The 23,010-nt window shown below is 37.3% G+C and overlaps 1 protein-coding gene and 1 pseudogene across 5 annotated transcripts in view; one reads left to right on the forward strand and one right to left on the reverse strand.

The window, feature by feature from the left end:
- The window catches only part of Tax1bp1 (Tax1 binding protein 1), a 55,478-nt gene that overhangs the window by 26,468 nt on the left and 6,000 nt on the right, over positions 1-23,010 (reverse strand). For all 5 annotated transcript variants that reach the window (XM_032906479.1, XM_032906477.1, XM_032906478.1 and 2 more), the window contains exons 2-8: positions 21,740-21,908; positions 16,126-16,228; positions 11,770-11,957; positions 7,796-7,954; positions 4,358-4,506; positions 4,183-4,273; positions 1,643-1,828 (exon numbers count right to left, since the gene is read on the reverse strand). In XM_032906479.1, coding sequence (XP_032762370.1) covers positions 1,643-1,828; positions 4,183-4,273; positions 4,358-4,506; positions 7,796-7,954; positions 11,770-11,957; positions 16,126-16,228; positions 21,740-21,901 — 1,038 coding nt within the window. In that variant the 5' untranslated portion in view covers positions 21,902-21,908. The remainder of the gene's footprint in view (positions 1-1,642; positions 1,829-4,182; positions 4,274-4,357; positions 4,507-7,795; positions 7,955-11,769; positions 11,958-16,125; positions 16,229-21,739; positions 21,909-23,010) is intronic.
- On the forward strand, positions 20,255-20,600 carry LOC116903604 (annotated as a pseudogene).

Genomic DNA, 23,010 nt, shown 5'->3' on the forward strand with positions numbered 1-23,010 from the left:
CTTGGTTCTTGATCTAGCAATTTTACCTTCAAAAAGCATTCAAAAATTGTAAATGACATAGGTGAAGATTTGCTTTCAGAATTCAATAATTTTTAAACACGCTTGAAAATTATGAAGATTTTAAATTGTCTAAAATGAAATTGTCTTGAGTTAAATAAACTATGCTATATCATGTCTCCATATAATGAAAAGCTATGAAGCCACTATAAACAGTAGCACATAATATCACTGGAAGAAAAACCTAGTACAGTGTTTTTTTGAAAAGGCAATTTGAAAATAATTATCAAAAGTTAAATGCCCTTTAGCCTAGCAACTCCACTTGAAGGAACTTATGTAGGCATGTGCCTACTGTCACTTTAGCTATACAAGAGTATCCACTAGCGCATGCTTAGAAGAGCTGAGACAGTAAACTTCTAAGGAGAAGTACTGACTAAATATATGCTTAATAACAAGGAAGAATACTATGTAGCTATAATCACAAAGGAAAGAGCTTTAAGTGTATTCATAGTAGTAGTTTGTAACCAGGCATGGAGCCGGGCATCTTCTCAGCATTCAGAAGATAGAAGCAAGACAATCTGAGTTTGAGGCCTGCCTGACCTACATATCAAGTTTCTGGCCAGCTAGGGTTACATAATGAGAACCTGTCTCAAAAGAAAATTGTTCTGAAAAACTTCTCTCTCTCTCTCTTTCTCTTTCTCTCTGTCTCTTTCTTATTTGAGTTAAAATGTAATATACATGTATAATTCATGTAACTCTTTAAATAGCAATCCTACAATCTTATAGCAAAAAAGGATGCTAACTTTTAGTTTGTGCCCTCATCACTATTTAAATTCTTTTATAACCATAAATTCACACTGCATTGCAATCTACTAAAATTATTTTAGCAACGAGTAATCATTTTCCTCAGTAATTAAAAATTATGCTTTTCACTGGTCTTGCTTAAATGCTAAAAAGATACTTAAAAATATTTTTAGCATCTTAGTAATCAAATAAAATCAAATACACTTTTCACATCTGCAATCTTTTAGATTAAAAAAGAAACTGCAGACTTAATCAGGAACTGTAAATGTCATGGACTTCTAACATTTTTAAAGAGTTGCATTAATGATGTCTCGAGTAGAATTCACAGCAACAAGCTGAAAACAACCTAACACTCATCCATATAAAAGCTAAGCAATAAAATAAATGTAGCCATGCAAGATCGTGCTGCACTGGAGAGGAGGAGGATGCTCTGTACGGTGCTGGAGCAGAGACAGCATGCTACATAAAGCAAGACCCCGGGCAGGGGACGGTGCCTATAATTCCAGGACTTAGGAGCAATAGGTAGGAGGAGCTCCATAATCACTATTGTGATTTTAAACTTTTTCAAGAGGAATGGTTGAGAAACCATAGAGGGCAGCAGGAGAAGAATGTCCACCTTTCTTTTCTTCCAGAGGTCACTCTAACCCCTAGCTCCAGAATTCTGGCCTCTACAAGTGTTCACATGCATCAAACAGACACATAAATAAAACTAATATAAATGTGAATAAAAAAAGGATTTCTTTTTTAAAAGAGAAATAGCTGGGAAGAATGTAAAACAAAAGTAAAAATCACAGTAGACGAAGTTTCACAGTCTTCAAACACATTTTTCTAAAGTCCTTACTTTATTTGAGGTTGTAAGCAGGAGAGCTCTGTGCAAATTTTCCTTGTCAGCCAAGCAAGACTGCAGTTTGCCAATCTCTTCTTTGAAATGAGTAATCATGCTTTCTTTGTTTCCATCTACATTCTTTAAAGTCTGTATCTCTGACACAAGCTTGGTATTTTCTATTTCTGTGTTCTTCAAATGTACCTGTAAAAAAAGTGTTTGAAATCATCAAGAATATTCTTGCTAGCATCATAATCCAAGTTAGTCAAAGTTTAAAATGCCATTACTTGGGGCTCTAGTGACATGGCTCAGTGGTTAAGAGTGCCAACTGCTCTTCCAGAGGACCCAAATTCAATCTTCAATACCCACAGGGCAGCTCACACCTGTCTGTAACTCCAGTTCCAGGGCAAACGTGCAGGTAAAACACCAATACACACGAAATAAATAAATTTAAAAAAATTATTTCTTTTTCATCCAAAAATGCCAAAGGAGGAGCCAGGTGTCAGGCGAGCCAACTCTGCAGAATAGCTATGCAGACATACAGTGGCAGAACCCAGCTTTTGGAAGGTTTTTGTTTCCCATAGCAATTCATTCTAGTGTCTAACTGTATTACCTGATCTCTGAAAACTTTCCCATCAGTTTAACTATTTATTTTCTATTTTAAAATGTAGATACATTTTGGGTATTTTGGGGGGGGGGACATCATGCTAGAGGCATATTCAGAAATTAGTGTAAAAAAGTTCTGAAAACTTGAAAGGTTACATTCAAAACATCTCAAATAATCATACTAATTTTTTCTTTACCTTTCTTTTAATATGTGTGTGTGTGTGTGTGTGTGTGTGTGTGTGTGTGTGTGTGTGTGTGTGTGTGTGTGTGTATACGTGCACATGCACATACCAGTACCCACACTCCAGTCCTCAGTCAGATGGCCGGCAAACTACTGGGCCATTTCTAACCCAATTCCACCTTTTGCTTGTAAGAATCACTATGGTGTTTCTTTTCCATGTGACTGAAGTTGCCCTGACTTCTATAGGCCAACTGTGACAGACCTCCCAGCCCCCACACACATCATGCAGGTACATACATGCACATACACACACAATATTTTTAATGTAATACAGAGAATAAATTGCTTTTTTGCACTTCACTCTTCAATCTGCAGAAGTCTAAAGGACTAATTCCTGTTCCTAGGGACGAAATGTATCTCTGGTCCTCTAGGGCAGTCAGCAGCCCAAACCTTTGCAGCATCTCTTCTAAACACTACCTAATGCTCTTAACCATCAGTGACTTGAGTCCAAAAGTGACTTGAGGCTGACAACTTAGAATGTTCATCTCAAACTTTTTAAAAAAAAACTTTGTGAACGTATGTACATTCATATGGGGGTGTCACAGAGCATACATGCTATGGTGCCAGTATGAAGGTCAGAGGACATTCTCAGATGTCAGCTATCTCCCAACTTCTCTTGAAGTGTCTCTTTTCTGCCACTGTATATATCAAGCTGGCTGGCCCAAAGCTTCCAGGACTCTTTCTAATCTCCACCTTTCACCTTGTTCTAGTAAACTGGGATCACAGACACATGCTGCTGTGTGCAGCTGTATATGCACTCGTAGGATCTAAACTCGGGTTCTCATACTTAAGTGCAAGTGCCTTACTCACCCTTCTTCCCCACCACTCATTTAGAACTTTCTATAGATACTTAAAATTAGCCTCAATATTCACTCGTGGTTAAACTAGTTTAGAACATACTGCAGGAATGCTTTAAAAAAAATAGAAATTTTTCCAAAAGTCTCATGAGCAGAGAAGAAATTTATAAAATTACAATCTGACACTATTTCAAAAGCCAATCTGAGACATGATCAAGGTACTGGAGAAGACATTAAGGCAGCCTGTGGCTAAGCCTGGCAGCTGTGCTCCATCTCCAGACCCCATACAGCAGAGAGAACTGACTCCTTGAAGTTGTCCTCTAACCTTTACACACATCAGCTTCTGCATGCCCACACTTGTACACAATCATGCATATGCATGTATATACACATTTAATACTGTAAAAAAATTAAGTATCACTAAAAAATGTATATTCTTAAAAGGTGAAAATATTTTATATAAACTTCTGATAAACAACTATCCTGTTATCATTAAACTTTCATCTACTATACAGTGCCTACTCTGTATCTAAAACACCAGCAAATATCCCAAATACTGCATTTTAGGGACAGTATCCATTATGGTTGTAATTTCCTCTTGTTCCTTTCCCATCTTAGATTACTCAGTCTGAAGTCAACTGTCACAGTTATGACACTCTAGAGACAGCTGAAGGACCTCCTTACAAAAGCTATGAGACTCTCCCTATTAAAGCATGATCAACCACCAAAGTATATTCTCCAGGCGCCCCACCTCCACCCCAACCCCCCACCCCCAGAAGTCTTTGGCTGACTACAGTCCATAGCATCCTCCTGACTATAATGAGACGAGTGACCAGACGGACTGATCTCAAATTCCCAACCCCAAAAGCCCAGTGGGGTTAAGAAAACGAAAGATAACAGAAAAGGAACTTTACCTTATAAAGCTCCTTCTCATCCTTTTCTGTCTTCAGCTGACATTCAAGTTGTTCTTTTTCTTGCTGTGCTTTCCTGAGTTTATCCTTCAAACTGTGTTAAGATGAAAAAACATTAATAAAAACCATAACTAGCTTTGTTAATAACTGAAGTCATTTCTTTAAAGTAGAAATGTACCTGTCTAGCTCAGTTTCTTTCTCAACTGCTTTATGTGTCACTGATACAATGTCTTCTTCAAGCTGATGAGCTTTAGATGTAGCGTCACTGTATCTCTTCATAAACTCTTCATTTTCCACTCTCAAACTCTGGGATACTTCAAGAAGGCCCTGAGAAACAACAATAAAGTGTCTTTCAGTAAGAAGACAAATGTGGCAGCACACGCCCTTAGTCCTCTGGGAAGCAGAGGCAGTCAGATCTCCTAGGTGACGGCCAAACTACTCTACCTAGGACGACGAAGAGACCTCACTTCAAATAAAGAAAGAAAAATATATTGGTTTGGTTTTTCAAGACAAGGTTTCTCTAGGTAGCCCTACCTGTTCTGGAACTCACTCTGTAGACCAGGCTGACCTCAAACTCAGAGATCCACCTGCCTCTACCTCTCAAGTGCTGAGACTGAAGACATGTGTCACTAATGCCCAGCCTTAAAAGGGTCTCATATATTTTGGGTGAAAAGACTATACACATTATCACTACATCTGTCTTTGAATTCTTATAATTTTAATCCCACATTTATTATCCCAAATTATATAAACCAAGAATGTAAAATAAACCTAAAATTCTCAGAGTTAAACTTTCATATACTCAACCTTTTTATTTTGTTTTGTATGGTTGTGAGTAAATATGTCCATACATATGCACATATGTATGTATAGGGAGTGCAAGCCTTCCCCTATCATTCTACAGCTTTTGCTTTTCTTTTGAAGCATGGTCTTTCCCTTGAGCTTGAGGAGTTTGCTTCTTGATCAGGCTGGAAGTCAGAAAGCTGGCTTGAAACTAGAGTTTCAGGCTTTTGCAGTGATGCCCAGCTTTTTGGGTTTGGGATCTAAACTCTAGTCCTCATGATTTAAAACAACTGCATTTAACCACCAAGCCGTTTCTAGCTCCCAAGTTTTTTGTTTGTTTGTTTGTTTTGTTTTGTTCTGAAACAATGCCATATACTGAGGGCTGACCCTTGAATTTGTGATACTTTTACCTCAGCTTCCGAGGTACAAAGGTCATAGGCATGCACCATGTCTAGTCTGAACTATCAGCACATCAATTATTTTTTAAAGCTTTATTTATTTATTATGAGTACACTGTTGCTTGCTGTCTTCAGACACACCAGAAAAGGGTATGAGATCTCATTATAGATGGTTGTGAGCCACCATGTGGTTGCTGGGATTTGAACTCAGAACCTCTGGAAGAGCAGTCAGTGCTCTTAACCACTGAGTCATCTCTCCAGCCTAGCACATCAATTATTAATATATGTTTCCCACCCCTGCTTTTCATGAACTCTATTTCACGAACTTCTCCACCAAAGGGCAAGAAACAAAAAAACTTTGGTTAATTTTCTTTTGGTTTTTTGACATGTTACTTTTATTGTTACGTCAGTGACAACTCAGGTCTCATAGGACACTATCGAGGTTAATACCCACTAAAGTGCCATACAAGCACTACAACACATGCCTATATCTAGACCACTGCGCCTAATGAACTCAGTATGATTCAAAGACTAAAATAAACATTCAAAAGAGTTATAACATATATAAATAGAACCTTCTTTTAAAAAGATACTTTAAAGCTTAAATATCTTCATTATATAAGTTATGACAAGTATCTATCTTATGAGAACTTGAACAAGCTCCCCTCTAAGCTTTTCTCCTAGCTAACTAATAAACTTTGGTTCAAGTATAATAAGGTATACAAAGGGGCTGCTATGGGAAACCATATGCCAAAAGAACTGATAGACCCAAGTACTTCCGTTCCCAAAAGCTGAGTGTGATAGGACGTGTCTCCAATGGTGACACTCAGGAGACGGGTAAGATGATAAGCAAGCCTGATGCCAGCCTGGTTCACATGAGTGAGACCCTGGTTCAGAGGAACAAGATGAAAGAGAATATGAAGGAGGGTGGGAAGGAATTAAGAATCACTACACTAATGACCAAATTAATAATTATTAAGTGACAGGGCCTTATTGGCTAGAATAATAGAACACATACAACAAGAGAAAATTTCAATCCATCCATAGACACGAAGCTAGCCAACTAACTGTAACATTGAAATTGTGAGGCATACAAATCATAATTTTAAGTATTTTCTAAAACAAAGTTATTTTGTGAAATTATCCATAAATCAATGACTATAGTAAGTAGTGGTTTTTTTCCTATAGTTTTCGGTTTTAAACTCAAATCCAGTTTCCTACATAATAGTCATTTTTCTTTTGCTCAAAAAAACCAATGGCTATTTTAACTACATAAGGATTTTTTTGTTTTGTTTGAAGGGTAATTTATAGCCTTTCTCATATTAAAAACTTCAAAATTGTGTCTCACAATGTACTCAGGTTACTGACCTCTGCCTTGTTTCTGTTGCTGCTGTCTGAGTGTTAGGGGCAAAGGCTACTGCTGTGCAGCCTATGCTGTTGTGAACTTGGTCATGACCTCAGTCTTCCTTCCTCACTAAGTGCTGAGGTCACAGGCATGCACCACCATGAATGCTGAGATCACGAGCATGAACCACCATGCCTACCTAAATTGTTGATTTTTGAAGAGTAATTTTAATTTCTTCATTCTACCTTCTATTTATTCTGTGCTTATTATTCCTATATGAATTTCTCATACCCCATACCCTTCCTCCACAAAGCTAGCAAAACAGAACTAGAGGTTGTCAGAAGCCTGGCATGATTGTTCGTGGCTGTAATCTTAGTACTAGGAAGGCAGAGGATGGTTTCCAAGAGTTCAAGGCCTGCGCTACATAGTAAAAACAACAACAACCACCAACAACAAATTCAGAGAACTATTACCAATAAGCCAGATACCAAAAATCTAAGTATTTTACCTATTTTAAAATATAAAAGAGGCTGTGGCAGAAGATTAATAGGAACTGACATTCTTGGGGCTGGAGAGATGGTTCAGTAATAAGAATAGTAGGAGCACTTGACCAAAGACCCAAGATCTAGTCCTAGCACCCAGAGAACCTGCCCCAGTTTTGATTCCAAGGGCACCAGGCATGCAAATGCTACACAGAGAAATACGTGCAGACAAAATACCCACACACATAAGAAATAAGATGACTACATCTGGGGCTAGAGAGATGGCTCAGTGGTTAAGAGCAATGACTGCTCTTCTAGAGATCCTGGGTTCAAATCCCAGCAACCACATGGTGGCTCACAGCTATCTGTAATGAGATGCGATGCCCCTTCTGGTGTTTCTGAAGACAGTCACGGTGTACTTATATATAATAAATAAATAAACCTTTAAAAAAATGAATACATCTAAAAATTTTTATATACCTACATATTAATGTAAAATACATGTATATATACATATATACACATACCCACATACATATACGCCACTTTCCTCGAGACCTAATTTTCAATCATCCTAACTACTTCCGTTTTTGGAAGGTGTAACAAACCTTCTGCTCTGCCTGCAATTGCTCACACCGGCTTTTCTCATGGCTGAGTTCTCTCTCCATTCTTCCAACTTGTTCTCTCAGCTGTGCTGTTTCTTTTTCAAGAACAGAAACCAACTTTAACAATTCTTCTTTTTCTTTCAGGGTCTTTTCAATTTTCAGCTGTATTTAAAAAAAAAAAAAACACGAATTGATTTTTATTATAAAGTATTACAATACTGGTGTCTTGCTTTAAAAAAGTAAATTCACAAATTTTTACATTTTGCCTATTGCATAGCATTCTGCCTATGTTAAAAAGGTTAATTCTGTTAAAAAGGTCCTTGTGGGTCGACACCCCTCTGTCTCCTGCGCGGGATACGTGTCGGCCTAGAGATCCCCGTAATAGATCTCTATAGTAAACCTCGCCTTTCCTTATTACATCCAAAAAAAAAAAAAAAAAAAAAGGTCCTTGTGCTCCCAGATAAACTTTAGGGAAACCAAGAATACTAAACACACAGGTTGCCTCGTTAAGAAAGGGCTGTACACCTGTTTGCCCACCAGTGGGCTAGTAGCCAGGTGACCTGTGCTATCCTGTAGGGCCAGGTCACACCTCAATCCCTAAAAGTATTATGTTTATCCCAGACTCTTTCTCCCAAGACCATTATCTTGTGCAATGTTTCTCAATCAACACAATCTATCCTTTGGGGAGACGTCACATGTACTAGATAGCTTGGTGACCTGGATACTATCTATATGACTAAGAGCACACCAGCTCCTTTCCTAGGCCCTTAAACTACAGAACCGATCTTTACAGTAGAAGTTACATGTATTTTGCAGAAGGCTTTAAATGGAGGTACGCTTTAAGCTTTAGTGTGCACTTGGGATTGAGATAATTCTTAACTGGGAAAGTTTTTCCAAATTGTAATGAACTTAAATAAACTGTCCCCTGTCAGACTCTAGAAGTTTGAACTAACACCGGCCACTGAGTTATGTTGAACTGGATTTCCTTCTTGCTTCACATAAATTGTTCCTCTGCTGACCCTGGTATTTGCGGAGACCCCCACAGAATTGTTTTAAGTAAATGCGAATGTAAAGACTAACCTACAATAACGTACTAACTCTAGCAGGTTCTTATTGGAATGCTGGTAATTACTCGGTTCTGGAAAACAGGAACTCCAGTAGGAAACACAAAGCAAAACCTAAATCAAGGACCAAACATGGTCATAAACTAAACAGCTCGTGTTTACAGTAAGTCTTTGCTTCTAACCAGAGAAAGTAGAGACTCAGGGAAGAATGTATGAAGAAGGTATTTAGCTGATGAATGTTTTTCATCCAAAATTCTCCATATGAAGCTTTCCAGGGTTGTAGAATCCTAGAAATAACTGACTAAAATCTAAACTTATGAAAGCTGACCTGCTAAACTCTTTTAGAATAATCTTTTTATTCAAATGCATAGAATAAATGTTCTCAAAATGGGAAAGTTTCCAGGAAGAGTGGTAAGGAAAACTGGAGGAAAGAAACAGTGGATGGAGAGGACCAAAACAAAATACATAATGTCTGAAACTTTCAAGGATAAATAAAAAGGTAAAAGTTTAATTACTCAATTGTCATACCTACTGAAAATTAACTGTAATAAATGATATCCAATAAGCCAATAGAAAATTAAGACCAAGCAAGAACATCAATCCTAAGGGTCAATGGCATTATTAACATAACATTAAATCTGGCTCAAAACTTTCTAGCAGATTAGAAGCGATGATTGGTCTTCACCTAGTACAACTGAAACATTTTCAGAATCAAACTTTTTCAGTGATTAGTTTACAATACTCAATGAAGCTTAGTAGGAAAATTTTTAAAAATTTAAATTTGATTTGCATAAATCCAAGTCTAGAGATAAAACTCAAAAAATAGATTTGCCTATCATGTATCAAGATCCTGAATGTAAAGCCGGCACAATTTTTTTGGCTTGTTTGGTCTTTTATGTTCTTGTTTTGGGGTTTTTTAGTCTACAAATTGTCTACAGCCACACCAAGGAGAATGTGCCAGATCTCTTCTGATCTTGAAAGCTAAGCAGAATCAGGTCTGGTTAGTACTTGGATAGGAAACAGTAGAACAATAAATCTATTTTCTGCTTCAGATTTCTAATTTGAAATCTTTTAAGAACAAACATATTCCTCAATTCACTAATCATCAATACACTGCTGCCATGGTCAATTCCCACTTTACTCTTGAAAGCAGAACAAACAGGGTCTTATACCCAGGCTGGCCTGAAATGCTGCCTCCTGCTTTTGCTTCCCAAATGCTGGGATTAAACGTGTGTGTGTGCCATCACATCTGGTTTGTATTATAAATCCATTATTTATGTGATTTTGTTTTATTTTCCTAAGCCATTCAAAATAAAATTATGGGCACCCCTAAATACCTTAGAGTGCCACTAATAAGTGTAGTCTCCTTTCAAAGCACTCCTGTGATTATAGCTAAGAAAGTTAGAATAATTGTATCATCCAATAGCTATCCTTTGGTCAAGCATCCCTTACTTTCCCTAAAAGGGCGTTTTACTTTATTTTTTTCTATTATCCAATTCAAGCTCACAAGTTCAAGGACTATATCTCATTAATCACTTTTAATGTACAGTGTTCATAAAATCATTAAAGACATCAATGAATGTAGAATTCTAAGAGGACTTTTCAGAAAACAAAACCATTTTTATATCCAAAATATTTCCCAAGAGACAGCAATTAAAAATCTTAATAACATGGCTTTTGTGGAGAAAAGGAAAAGTGAAAATAACCCGGGCTGCATCCCCATTAGAGACATGGGGAGCAAATGTCCGTCATGTGCAGGGCTTGAGATAAGGGTATCTGACAAGTATTGAAAACCCTGCCCAGCAGCACTGAGTACACTCCTAGGAGCAGGGTTTTACTTCAGTGTCTCTGACATTCTAACACTAGGCTAAAACCCTGATCACAGGCAGCTGTCACTACAAAATGTTTCAGTCACCCTATAAAAGTTGCATTTCTTATTTAAGATGAGAGGAATTTCTGAGAAAAGGAAGGAAAGATATGAAGAATTCACAGTTTCTAACTCCTAGATGAACTATCTTTGAACAGCCTGACAGTGGAAGGCAGTGTAACCTCTTATCTTTCCTTTTCTAGTCTCAGTTCTTAAAGTTAAACAAAGGGAAAAAAAAAAAGCATAAATATCTGCTTTTAAAGATCCATCTGTCTATAAAGAAAGATCACCTGTAATATATGAAATATAGATGTAATTAAAAAATAAGGTAACCAATCTAAAATGCTATTTTTAATAAAAGGACTAAATACAATTAGTCACATTATTTCAAAGAATGGTTTAGCTTTCAGATATAAAGTAGAAAATATGATCTTGAAAGAGAAGACTTTCTTCTCGTTTCATAACTACTAAAACTAAAGCATATGGCATCATCCTAAGACCAAAGAATCCCTAGTATTCAGTTTCAAAATGTGAACTACAGTGATGCCCTGCTTCACTGCACTCTCCAGCCAGTTCCACCCCTAACTCTGGACAACTCAGCAATCAAATGGCATAAGGACCAGAAGAGGAAAGCTCAAGATGAAGACACAGAAGGCGAGCCCATGTCTAAGTGGTTCCAAAGGCTGTCCTCCTGCACTAGTTACTGGACACAGGACACTTTTAGGCCCTAAATCAGGTAACTTCTCAGCACTCATCTGACAGTGTATACCACAACAGAACCACAAACTAACTGTGATAAAAAGACTAGCCCCACCCGCTAGTCTCGCCCAACTGGTAAACTCCAGGTTCAATGAGAAACTTGTCTCAAAAAGTAAGACTGAGAATGATTAAGGAAAACAGTTAACTCTGACTTCCAGCCTCTACACATGGATTCACTTATAATTTTACTTTAACAACATTTGGTTCTGGAAGCCCCTCTTGGCATAACTTGAAATTTCTCACAATGTCAGTCAAGGAAAACTCTACACCTCACTGTAGGTGCTCACCTCAAGAAGGCCAGCTTTTGTGGTCACCACCAACATATCGGAATTTCCTTCATCTTCCATAGTGAGCAGCTCTTCAACTGGAGAAGCAGCTCGAAACTGGAAAGGAGTACTGGCTCCACGAATTTCACCCTTATGGGTGACGTAACAGAACTGATAAAATTCTCCATCATCATTTGGAAGGTAATATCCTAAGAGGTGGGTAACAACAATTATTAAACTTGCTAATTTAAAAATACTTTCCATCCTTCATACTATTATTCTGAACATTTCTAGATCGAGTCTTCCCTATTGTTTACAAACTTATCAGTTCAAATTATACTTTCTTCTCAAACATACCCCAAAGTTTTATGTCTTAGATATAAACTATACCTGCACCCTTCAAAAAAGAGTTGATGTTGAGACACAGTCTTAAGCTTAAAATTCTTTTGCACTGGCCTCCCATATACCTGGAAAATATACTCACGTGCCCCCCACACCCAGCTTTGCACATGCTTTGTATCTTAAGTCTCTGAAATACTGAGGACAGGTACAAATATGCCCACTGGGAGGAAATGCATTAATTTAAGTGACTAGAGTACATGTACTAAAGAAAGAACATAAAACCTGAGTTTACAAAAAAAAAAAAAGAAAGAAAGAAAAGGGCTGGAGAGATGGCTAAGTGGTTAAGAGCAATGACTGCTCTTCCAGAGGTCCTGAGTTCAAATCCCAGCAACCACATGGTGGCTCACAACCATCTGTAATGTGATCTGATGCCCTCTTCTGGTGTGTCTGAAGATAGCTACAGTGTACTTATATATAATAAACAAATAGATAGATAAATAGATAAATAAATCTTAAAAAAAAAAAAAACCTGAGTTTACACAAAGATGTGTATATCCATTCAGGAACTGCCACAAAATCTAAAATCTGTACCTCTCATCTTTCATGTCCTAACATTTTTAGATTCACTGTTATGACTACTTCAGTCATCTGATTTTAACCCTTTAAAAAAATAGGTGGCTTTTCTCTTTAGGGTACTTGGTAAGCAAAAAATAACCCTTAATAATTTGAATTTTTAAAAATTATATTCATTTATTTATTTTGTAAATATGTGACAACTTTCAGGAATTCCTTCTCTCCTTCTATGTGTGGGTTCCAGGGAGCAAACTGAACCATCAAACTATCTGCTCAATCATCTTGCTGATCCTCAAAAGCAAATTCGAAAGGATATAAAAGAATAAAAGCATATCAGAAAAATAAATAAATAATGGCAGCCCACCTGAAGGCAATCCTAACAGCCAAAGCCAGAACAATTCCAACAATAACAACCTTACTACTTTCAAGAGTATGACTTTTAAAGTTATTATCAAGCTTTATTTCTTAAAAAAAAAAATGAGTTCATGGAAAAGAATAACTAACAATTCCAACTAAGGTACAAATAATGTACGTGTCTCAGTAACCACCACCATAATTACTATGATAAACAATGTTCTGAGGGACAATGGAAACTAGTGGCTGAAAACAAAGAGAAACAAGGTATTTTCATAATTTAAAGTAATCTGGCCCAAAACATTGTTTAATTACAAAGAGAAAACTACTAACTTAGGAGAGCCCAGATAGCATCAGGGTTCAGATAAACAACAGTAATAATAAAGTGTATAAGTACTTCCAACTCAACACACTCAAAAGGTCTATTACTACTATGACAATCTTTGCAAAAAAAAAAAAAAAAAAAAAAAAACTAAATATATATACTAGATCTAACCATGAGCAAACTAATCCCAAATGAAACCTATTCAAGAGCACTCCTCAAGGATGTCAACAAAGAATGACAAATCAATGCACTATGGGAGTGGGGTAACAGCTGGCTGCAACAGAGCTGTGGAAACACTGCTAATGGCTAAGCGAAGTGAGTGCTTTAATTAGAAGTGCTATAACTTAACAACTGGTTAAAAGTACTTGTTCTTTTTGCAGGAACACAGGCTTGGTTGCCAACTCCCACATGGTGGTTCCCAACCATCTGTAAGTCCAGTTAAAGGGGATCAAATGCCCTCCTCTGGCTTCTGTGGATACCATCACTCAACTGGACACACAAACACCCACACAGAGAAATAAAACCAACCTTAAAACAAAAACAAAGGGCCAGAAACATGGCTCCATTAGTAAAGCCACTCACTATCCACCAAGCCCGACAATCAAACCTGGCAAACCCAAGTTCAATCCCCAGTGCCCAAATATTAGCAAATCAATCCCTGTAAGTTGCTCTCCAACCTCCACATGTTCTTGACAGAGACATACATAGCCACACAAATGTTTAACGGTTTAAAAAAAGACAAAAAAATCCTACACCACAGATATTCGGGAAATGATAATTTTTTACAAACTAAAATAATATGCCTTAAAAGTATTTTATTCATTCATCAGGGTTCAGATGAACAGCAGCAGCAATAATCAGTCAGTACTACAATTTATGACTATTTGTCTATAAATAAGACAAAACTTTTTAAAAAAAAATCAATCTGTAATGAGACATCAGTGTTCGGTAAAACAGACATAAAATTCAAAAAAAAAAAAACAAAAACAAAAACCCTACCTAATTTGTAAAACTTCTTTACTGCTTCTGTACTTAAGACCCAGGAAACTGTCTTCAAGTACAAACTGCATGCTTCTGCATTTTTGCTAAGTCACTAATAAATGTATTAGTTACTAGAACAAACCCAGTAAGTTAACTTATTTTTAAAATAAAAACATTCACAAAAAAAAGACTAACAAACAAATAAATCTACTCCTTTTTAAGAAAAAAAAATTGAAATGCAACAAAATAACCTCTAACACAGGTTTACATTTGACCACCTAAAAAGCCTGTATATTGAAAGATAAACTACAGACATAAACGTATGCTTCTGGCTGAAGGCAGAGGCAAAGTACTGAACTCAGGGCCTTGTGCATGCTAAGCACACCATTAGTCTGTACTCCCAAAGCCTTGCCTATATTAATCTACAAAAGATCCAAGTGCTATCTTTTGTAGGTAACATGTATTACGTGCTTTGAGTTGGTTTTCCTCTTCCACTTTGCTTTTAGAGATAGGTGTCAAGTTCCTGACCAAGTCTCTTATGTCCGCATCCATCAATTTTGAAAGCTCTAGATCCCAGATCAGCAGGGCATGGCAGTACATGCCTATAAATCCAAGTAGCACTCAGGAGGATGAGCAGGAGGATCACAAATCCACACATAGCTAGCCTTGGCTACAGCAAGACTGATATTCATACTCATCCCCATTCTCTTCCCCTCCCTCTCTGCACATGTATATACATGTCTACACAAATATATGTAGAAATATTTATGTATATGTGTGTCTGTAGTGGTTTGAATGAACATGGACCCCATAGGCACATTTTCTGGTTTTTAGTTAGGAGAACCATTAGGGAAGGATTTGGAGAACTGGAGGTGTTTCACTGGGGGCATGTTTTAAAGTTTCAAAGGTCCGGTCATTCCCAGTCAACTCTCTGCCTTGTGGTTGTCTCTACAGCTACTGCTGCAATGTCATGCCTGCTTGTCTGCTACTACGACACCTCCCAATAATAACTGTAAACCCCAATAAATCCTTTCTTCTGTAAGTTGTCTTGCTCACAATGTTTTATTACAGCAATGTTTTATTACAGAAAAATAAGACAGTATTCTTTTATTCTATCTTTTGAGACACACATAGTTCAAATTCATTATCTACAGTTACCCTAAAGTTCGATCATAGCACAATAAAACATTTTACTCTTATCTAGAGATAAACACTGGCCAGAGGAGCCATGATGAAAATCTCTCAGTAACTGTTTCCCAGTGCATACTGCTAGTAAACACAATAATGGACTTGCTAAAGCCATGGATATACATTTCCACAAATAATCCACTCCCAAAGGAGCTAGAGAGAGGAAAACAATACCCTGAAACAAGGGCACACTATAGTTTATGTCCCTTATAAGAGACAAATCAAAACTGGCGTAAATGAAAGGGTCTTTTGAATGTACAAATGAGTAAGTATTGTGGCAACTTCGACCTCATCCTTGGTTGATATTCCTTTCCCTCACGTAAAATCGATCCTCAGACCGTGTGTGTGGATATGCACTTCTGTCCTCCTACCTGTCTCCCTTCCCTTGTTAATGCTTATATCTAGACCTGCATCACAACCTTTCTTAAGAAACTCCAAGTTTGCTTCATTAAAAAAAGGAATGTTCTGAGTAGCTATGAAAGCCCCTTGTGCCCCACACATGGTATTCACTCATCTGACTTTCACTCAATAAAGGCTCATTTAAACACAGCTGAAACAGGTAACTACAATAGAGGTTGCTAGCTTGATCAAGTCCTTCAGTTTTCAGTTCTTACCTTGAAATGCTAGTACACAGTTGACTGTTGATCCTTCCACATACTGTTCAGGCATAGGAGACCATAAAAATGTGTAATAGTCACGAGCAGTACTCCATCCAACCTAAAGGAGAAAAATTTAAGAAGAAATGTAACTAAACACCCTAATATTAGCTAGACACATCATTTTTATTACATCCTAAAGTTAAAATATGCACTTAAAATTTTAAAATCTTGAGTTGTTATCAGGGATGTCTAATTATGATTTATTAAACTGTGAACAAAAGCTACAGAAATTTACATAAACTGAATGAAATGTCCTATCATATATTCAAATGCAAAGTGCTACCTAGAAATACACACATGATAAAATACAAAATCTTCTGTTTATTATTTAAAATAATTATGTTACTATACCCTGTGGATTTCAGATGCATGTTTGTGCATAGAGAGGCCAGAGGTCAATGTTGAATGTCTTCCTCAACTGCTCTCTACCTTGTTTTATGAGACAGGGTCTCTCACTGACTCTGGACCTCACCAATTTGGCTGAATTAGGTAGCCAGCAAACTCTAGAGATCCTTCTCTCCACCTGCTCTATGTCAGGATTACAGACATGAAGACCCAGCTTTACAAGATGGGTGCTGTGGAGATTCAAATTCAAATCCTTATAGCCATTTATTGATGAAGCCACCTTCCTAGGCCCTCTATTATGTACTTTTAAATGACTTATTGTTTTATATCTCATACTAAGGACCTGGGATTTTTTGGGGGGAGGGGATGTTTTGTTTTGTTTTATATAAGTACTCTCTTGTAACTGAAATCACTAATCTTTCATCTTTGGCAAGTTCTGCCTGAAAGCAATTTGTATATCTTGGTTGGGAAGAGTATTTACATTCTAAGAGATCATTATATCTCACCTATTAACATATTTTCATCTTGGATATATGCAAGGAAAGATGTTTAAAACACACTGAATGTGACTCATGAGTCTCATGAATAAACTCATGAGAAACGTTCTTATACAACCCAGTACCATATGCAATATACAATAAAAAAATTAAAATATATGTAACATTTTCAACTTAAACAGACATTACAGATCTCAAACTGTGTTTTGTAAACGGATTAACTATGTTAAATATTGACTATTAGAGGTAAGTTTAAAGCAAGTACACTGTTAGCAACATTACATAAAACTATATATCCATCAGTCTTAGATTGTATGTTCTATGATTTTTCCAGATTCGTGTGTGTGTGTATGTGTGTGTGTGTGTGTGTGTGTGTGTGTATACACATGTACTCTTGGGCACACATACCACAAGACAACTTTTGGGAGTCAGTCCTCTTCCCTGGGGATCGCACTCTGGCTGCCTGCCCTGGTACTGAACAGAAGACACCCTTCATACTTTCTGAAACTCCATTTCCTTCCTTCCAACACGGGCACTGTGAGTGTTTAGTTGGGAAGAAGCATACTTGATAAAAAGACTGGGAAGAGAACAGGAAGAAAAGAAAAGGCTTTCCTTTGGCTACACTGAGAAAATTACGAAGTATCTGAAGAGACTTCTGCCAAGTGAGTGAAAGTGAAAGTAAAGAAACCCGGAGAAGATAGGAGTCACACAGCCCACTCTGCTCCCAGGCAGTCATCCATTTCACAGTGCATAATCCAGAAAATCCTTTGGGAGAACTCCAAAAACCCATTAGAAAAACAAGTACTCCAGGACAGCTACAATTCAAGAGTACCTCCACTGAAGACAAAGAGGCATTGTTTTCTAACAACCACAAGGCTCTTTTCCCCCTCGCTGGCTCAGGAGAGAGACCATTTTGTTGGGGATCAGGGAGGAGGTAGACATGGATCTAACATGCAGACATTTTGATGGACTGTGCATGTTTCTGCCTCACCTGGCTTGGCACCAACAAAACCAGGACAATTTGGTTGCCTAGGCACTGGGGATGGGGGTAAGGGATGGGGGTGGGGACTGTTCTACTGACATGCAGTACCACAGACAGACACAAGAGGGAGAAAGAGTACAAACTCCTGAAACAAGCAGTATTTTTCGGTTGGGAAATTACACAACATAACACATACCAGTGAAAGATTGAAGGGAAACCCAGAGAACCTTTGGACAGGGTATATAGTGAACGTTTTTCCTGTACAAACAAGTCTGAAATGATTCAAAGAGGATACTACTTTGTGGAAATCACAAAATGGAAAAATTCTTCTGAAGAATGCAAGATCCAAAGGAAAAAAATAAATTTTAAGAAAGTTCATTAAGCTAAAAGAAAATAACCTCAGGAAACAGAGTTCAATAAATTATCTGGGGCTGGAAAGATGACTCAGTGGCTAAGAGCACTGACTGCTCTTCCAGAGGAAGAGTTCAAATCCCAGCAACCACATGGTGGCCCACAACCATCGGTAATGAGAACTGATGCCCTCTTCTAGTGTGTCTGAAGAGAACTACAGTGTACTTGTATATAATAAATAAATAAATCTTTAAATAAATAAATAAATAAATTATCTGACCAACAACCCAAAAATAATCATTTAATAAAGTTCAATGTAACCCAATAATCAACTGTACAAAAATAATGAAACAAAAAATAGCCACACTACTCTAGAGATAAAGAATACAGTAACTGAATTGAAAACTTCACAAGAGGGTTTCCACAACTGACTAAAACTGAATAAAGATTCTGCAAACTTGGTCAGACATCAACTACACAGCAAGTCTGAAGCCTCCTACCTGGGCTTAAGAGATTGGGGGGGTGGGCAGTGGGGGGTGGTGAGCATGTGTGCAAGCTCAATGGACAGAAGGGCTTTCTTTCCACCAAGCCAGACAACTCAAGTTCAATCACTGGGACCCACAGGGTAGAAGGATAGAACTGACTCCTGAAAATTGTCCTTTGACTTAGACACACATACACACAAACAAGCACTAGCACACATTTATACAGAAAATTAATTTAACTAAATGTAATTTTAAATTTTAGTATTAATAACTGAGTCAGGGAATATAAAACCATATGAAAAAGGGAGCTGAATATAAAGGAACCTACCTATCAATAAAAACAACATAAACAAGTGGTGTACATCTTTACTCCATTACTCATAAGGCTGAGAAAAGACTGAGTTCAAAGCCAGCCTGGGTAGCAGTAGAAGACAATAAATAAATAACAAACAAACAAACACAAACTGACTTCTAGGAACAGAGAACCTTAGAGCATATTTGTACAAGTAGCAGCTGAAACTTACTAGGTATGAAAAGGAAAATGAAAAAGTAAAGAAATTAAAAATAGCTAATGCTCTATGCCTAGAGCCCCAGATTTTGGGAGAGTGAGGTAACCTAGGCTATTAGGCTATAGGGAGTTTAAGGGCAGCCTAGACTACAAAAGAAAACCATGTCTCTATAAACAAACAACCGAAAGCACCTTAGCTAGGCTAAGCCCAAGGAGAGACCAAGGCACATTATCATCAAGCTGCCAAAGGTCTTTAAGGTATAAGGGAAAAGTCGCCGTACAAGGGAATACTACCTGCAGATTTCTCAGCCAAAACATTCCAAGCCAGAGGGCACCTTTAATATACTATAATGGGTGGCTTAAATCATTTCTTCCAACAAAATGTTTTGAGAAATAACAAAAGCATGAAACAAAACAGTCAAACTGTTTTAGATCTACTTTCCATAGCAGTTAACCAGTTTATCTCTACAGAGCAAGTTTATTTGTGGAAACAGCATAAGACTCCTCAAAGGCAGAGGACTGCACCATGGAGTCAGCATGGAATCCTAAGTTTGGGAGCCTAAGCTGGGATTGGAGCCAAAGTGGTAAACCGGGCTCTGAACCTTGGCATTTTGTGGGCAGGGCCTATCTATGATTCTTGCATGCTCAAGCATGCACACCAAATTCAAAGTTACAAGAGCTAGTTAACAGAACTTGTGATTGACACTCTTGGGCTTATCCTCTTTGGGTTTCAAAAAGCCTTCATAAACTCAAGACAGGCCTGAGCTACAGAGTGAGGTCTGGGGTCAGAGTTCTAATTCAACCCACACCAGAGTTAAGACTCTGCCGGCTTTAGGTGCAATGTAAAATGTCCTATAGTAAGAACCTGGTTCAATTAACTAGATGAACTGACTCAATGAATATGTACATAAATACTATGACACATTTGGCCATTATCCAGAACCTCCACTCTTTCAACCCCTTTGCTGATTCAAGTAAGAGTAATTGCCTGCTTTCTATGGGCACTGAGGATTATACTGATAAACAAATTCAACAGAGAAATGACAGGAAGACCCTGACCCAAGGGCTCACTGATGATTAATTTAAGAACAAACCAGTGAGGGCATTTAAGAAGAAATTCTGCCTACAATGGTACTTTAATTGAGCATCCCCAATATGAAGAAGTAATTAAGCTAAAGGGTGACCTTCTCAAGAACACATGCCAGTTCCTGACAGAGATTGGACTGGCTAGGGACAATCAGCTGAAGGTTCCCAAGTTTTAAGTGCTTGTGGCTCTCTGAAGCTTAAGTGAGGATTTCCTTGCAATGAGTACATTGATTCTCCTTTCTGTCCCTTGTTACAAGTTTAAAAACCTCACAGCTTGTATAATGTAAACATTTAGGGTCCACTTTTAGCTTGGACTAGTTTAACTTCTTCATGCAAAGAGCCAAAATCTTTTTCTCCTAGCCTTTTGAAATTTTATCTATTCTCTACTATATTCTGAAGAGCCAGAAAATTGCAGAAAAGCTCCAGCATGGGGAGTACCAAAGTAGTAGTAACAACTGAATAATAATTTTCAAATAAATACTATGAAAAATGACTAGTGACTATATAAACCAGTCAACAAAGAATTTACTGTTCTCTCAAGTAAAATAGAATATTGACCTAAAAATAAATACAGTAACAGTCAGAGCAATATTAAAGTGATACATAACAAGAGACAATGCAGGGCTACAGAGCTGTACAAAGTCAATCACAAATGACAAGAAAAGATAGTATACAATTTGAGAAACTTTTAAAAATGATTACTTTCCCCCTTTAAGTATGAAATGGGAGAATTTGATTTTTTTTTTTTTTTTTTAAAAGATTGTGAGCTGAGGCTGCAGCTCACTTGTACAGCACTTGCCCATGAAGCTCTGGGTTCAATTCCCAGTACAGACAACACAAGTTCGTGCATACACACAGAACATTCTAAAAAGTTTTTGCAAATACCTTACCCAAGTTGGATCTTTTGATCACAGAGAAGAAAACCTGTGGAATTAAGTTCCCAGTGTTTAAATGACTGCACAGTGTTTATTATTTCATGGTGATATTTACAGAACTGAATCTTAATGTAGTGTTTCTCAAGACAAGGTTAGTAGAAGCTAAATCCAAATCTGGTTAAAGAAAATATTCAGGTTGGCAAGACAACTCTTCAAGGTAAAGTGCATGCTGCTAAGTGTGATGACTGAAGTTCAATCCCCAAAACCCATAAGATTTTTATGTACAACCAACTCTTCAAGTTGTTCTCTGACTAGATACAAACCACAGCACACACGAAACAGACACGTACACACGCCACAAAATAAATAAACAAATGTTAATTTCTAAAAAGGTTAAAATGAAAAGAATCTACATGGAAGAAATATTCCAGTTTTCTTACCTTGAATATACCAACCCAATCTTTGGAATGAGGATGAATATATGGAGTTAAGGTATAATGACACTCCAAGTGTGCATTAGGAAGGTAACTTTTAGCCACATTTTGAAAGATGACATGGGCAAAGTTGGAAGTCTGCAATGGGACTTCTTGAAAGGATGTCATTGTGAATCTGAAAAGAGTAATTCATACAAGTTAAGCACTGTCAACTAAGAATAAACTCATATTTCCAAAATACATTTAACTTTTAGGATGGGAATACAACTCAGTCAGTCAAGCCCTTGTTCTCCATATATGAGTGCCCAGCACTATACACATACAAACACAATTCAAATATACATATTTATATGCCTTAAACATGAGAAATATTCCTTTAAAATGGGACAAAATACAAAAATAGAGGAACTAGAGCTAGTATGACTCAAGAAGCTACACTTGAGTTTAAAAGCCAAAACATAGTGAGATCTGTCCCAATACAAAACTCAATTCAATGCAATGCAGCGCACTCCAGGAAAGCTAAGCCCTCTATTCTAACAGAAAGCAAGAGAGCCAGAGGTAATTTATGGAGGCTCTGCCCATTTAAACCTGTTGGCTTCTCTCTAGCAATAAGCAAAAAGAAAGAAAAAATAAGGACAGTTGAATATCTGTATGCTATCAATTATTGTTGAATTAACTCTTCCTCTCTGTATGGAAGCCTGACCACTATGTTCATGTTCAAGTTCCTCCGTAACTCCCATCTTCCTCCTCTGCTCTCTAGAGTTTGCGTTACCACAGTGAACCTGATGCTAACATTTTGTTAGCATTCTCAGCCCATACTGTAATAACTGGAACCATCACTTCTCAATCCTAGTTTCAAATAAGAATCATTTAAGGGCCTTTAAAAGAAAACAATGATGATGAATCTGTGGATATGCACACATAACACACTCTCCTACCCCAGTCTCTAAAAATTCCCTTAATCCTGTATGCAGCTGAATAGAAAGCCAGTTATTTAACTCTGAACCCTGGCTCTGCCAGCCTTCCTGGAATTTAAGCACGTAAATTTTCTCAGCTGGTCACTTAAAACAGTTCATCATACTTGTTCCTCTACATATACTGATGTTAGCCTTTCCTTCTGGGTTTAATGATATCTTAAAAACAACAACAACAAAAATAAACCCTACTTTATTTACTTATATGCTTACTTATTAAAAATAAGTAGACATTAACTGAATACATACACACAAGTGACACCGTGTAGACTAAGCAGGTTATATTTAGGAATACATATGTAT

Source organism: Rattus rattus, chromosome 6, assembly GCF_011064425.1.
Source record: "Rattus rattus isolate New Zealand chromosome 6, Rrattus_CSIRO_v1, whole genome shotgun sequence".
Lineage (NCBI taxonomy): Eukaryota > Metazoa > Chordata > Mammalia > Rodentia > Muridae > Rattus > Rattus rattus.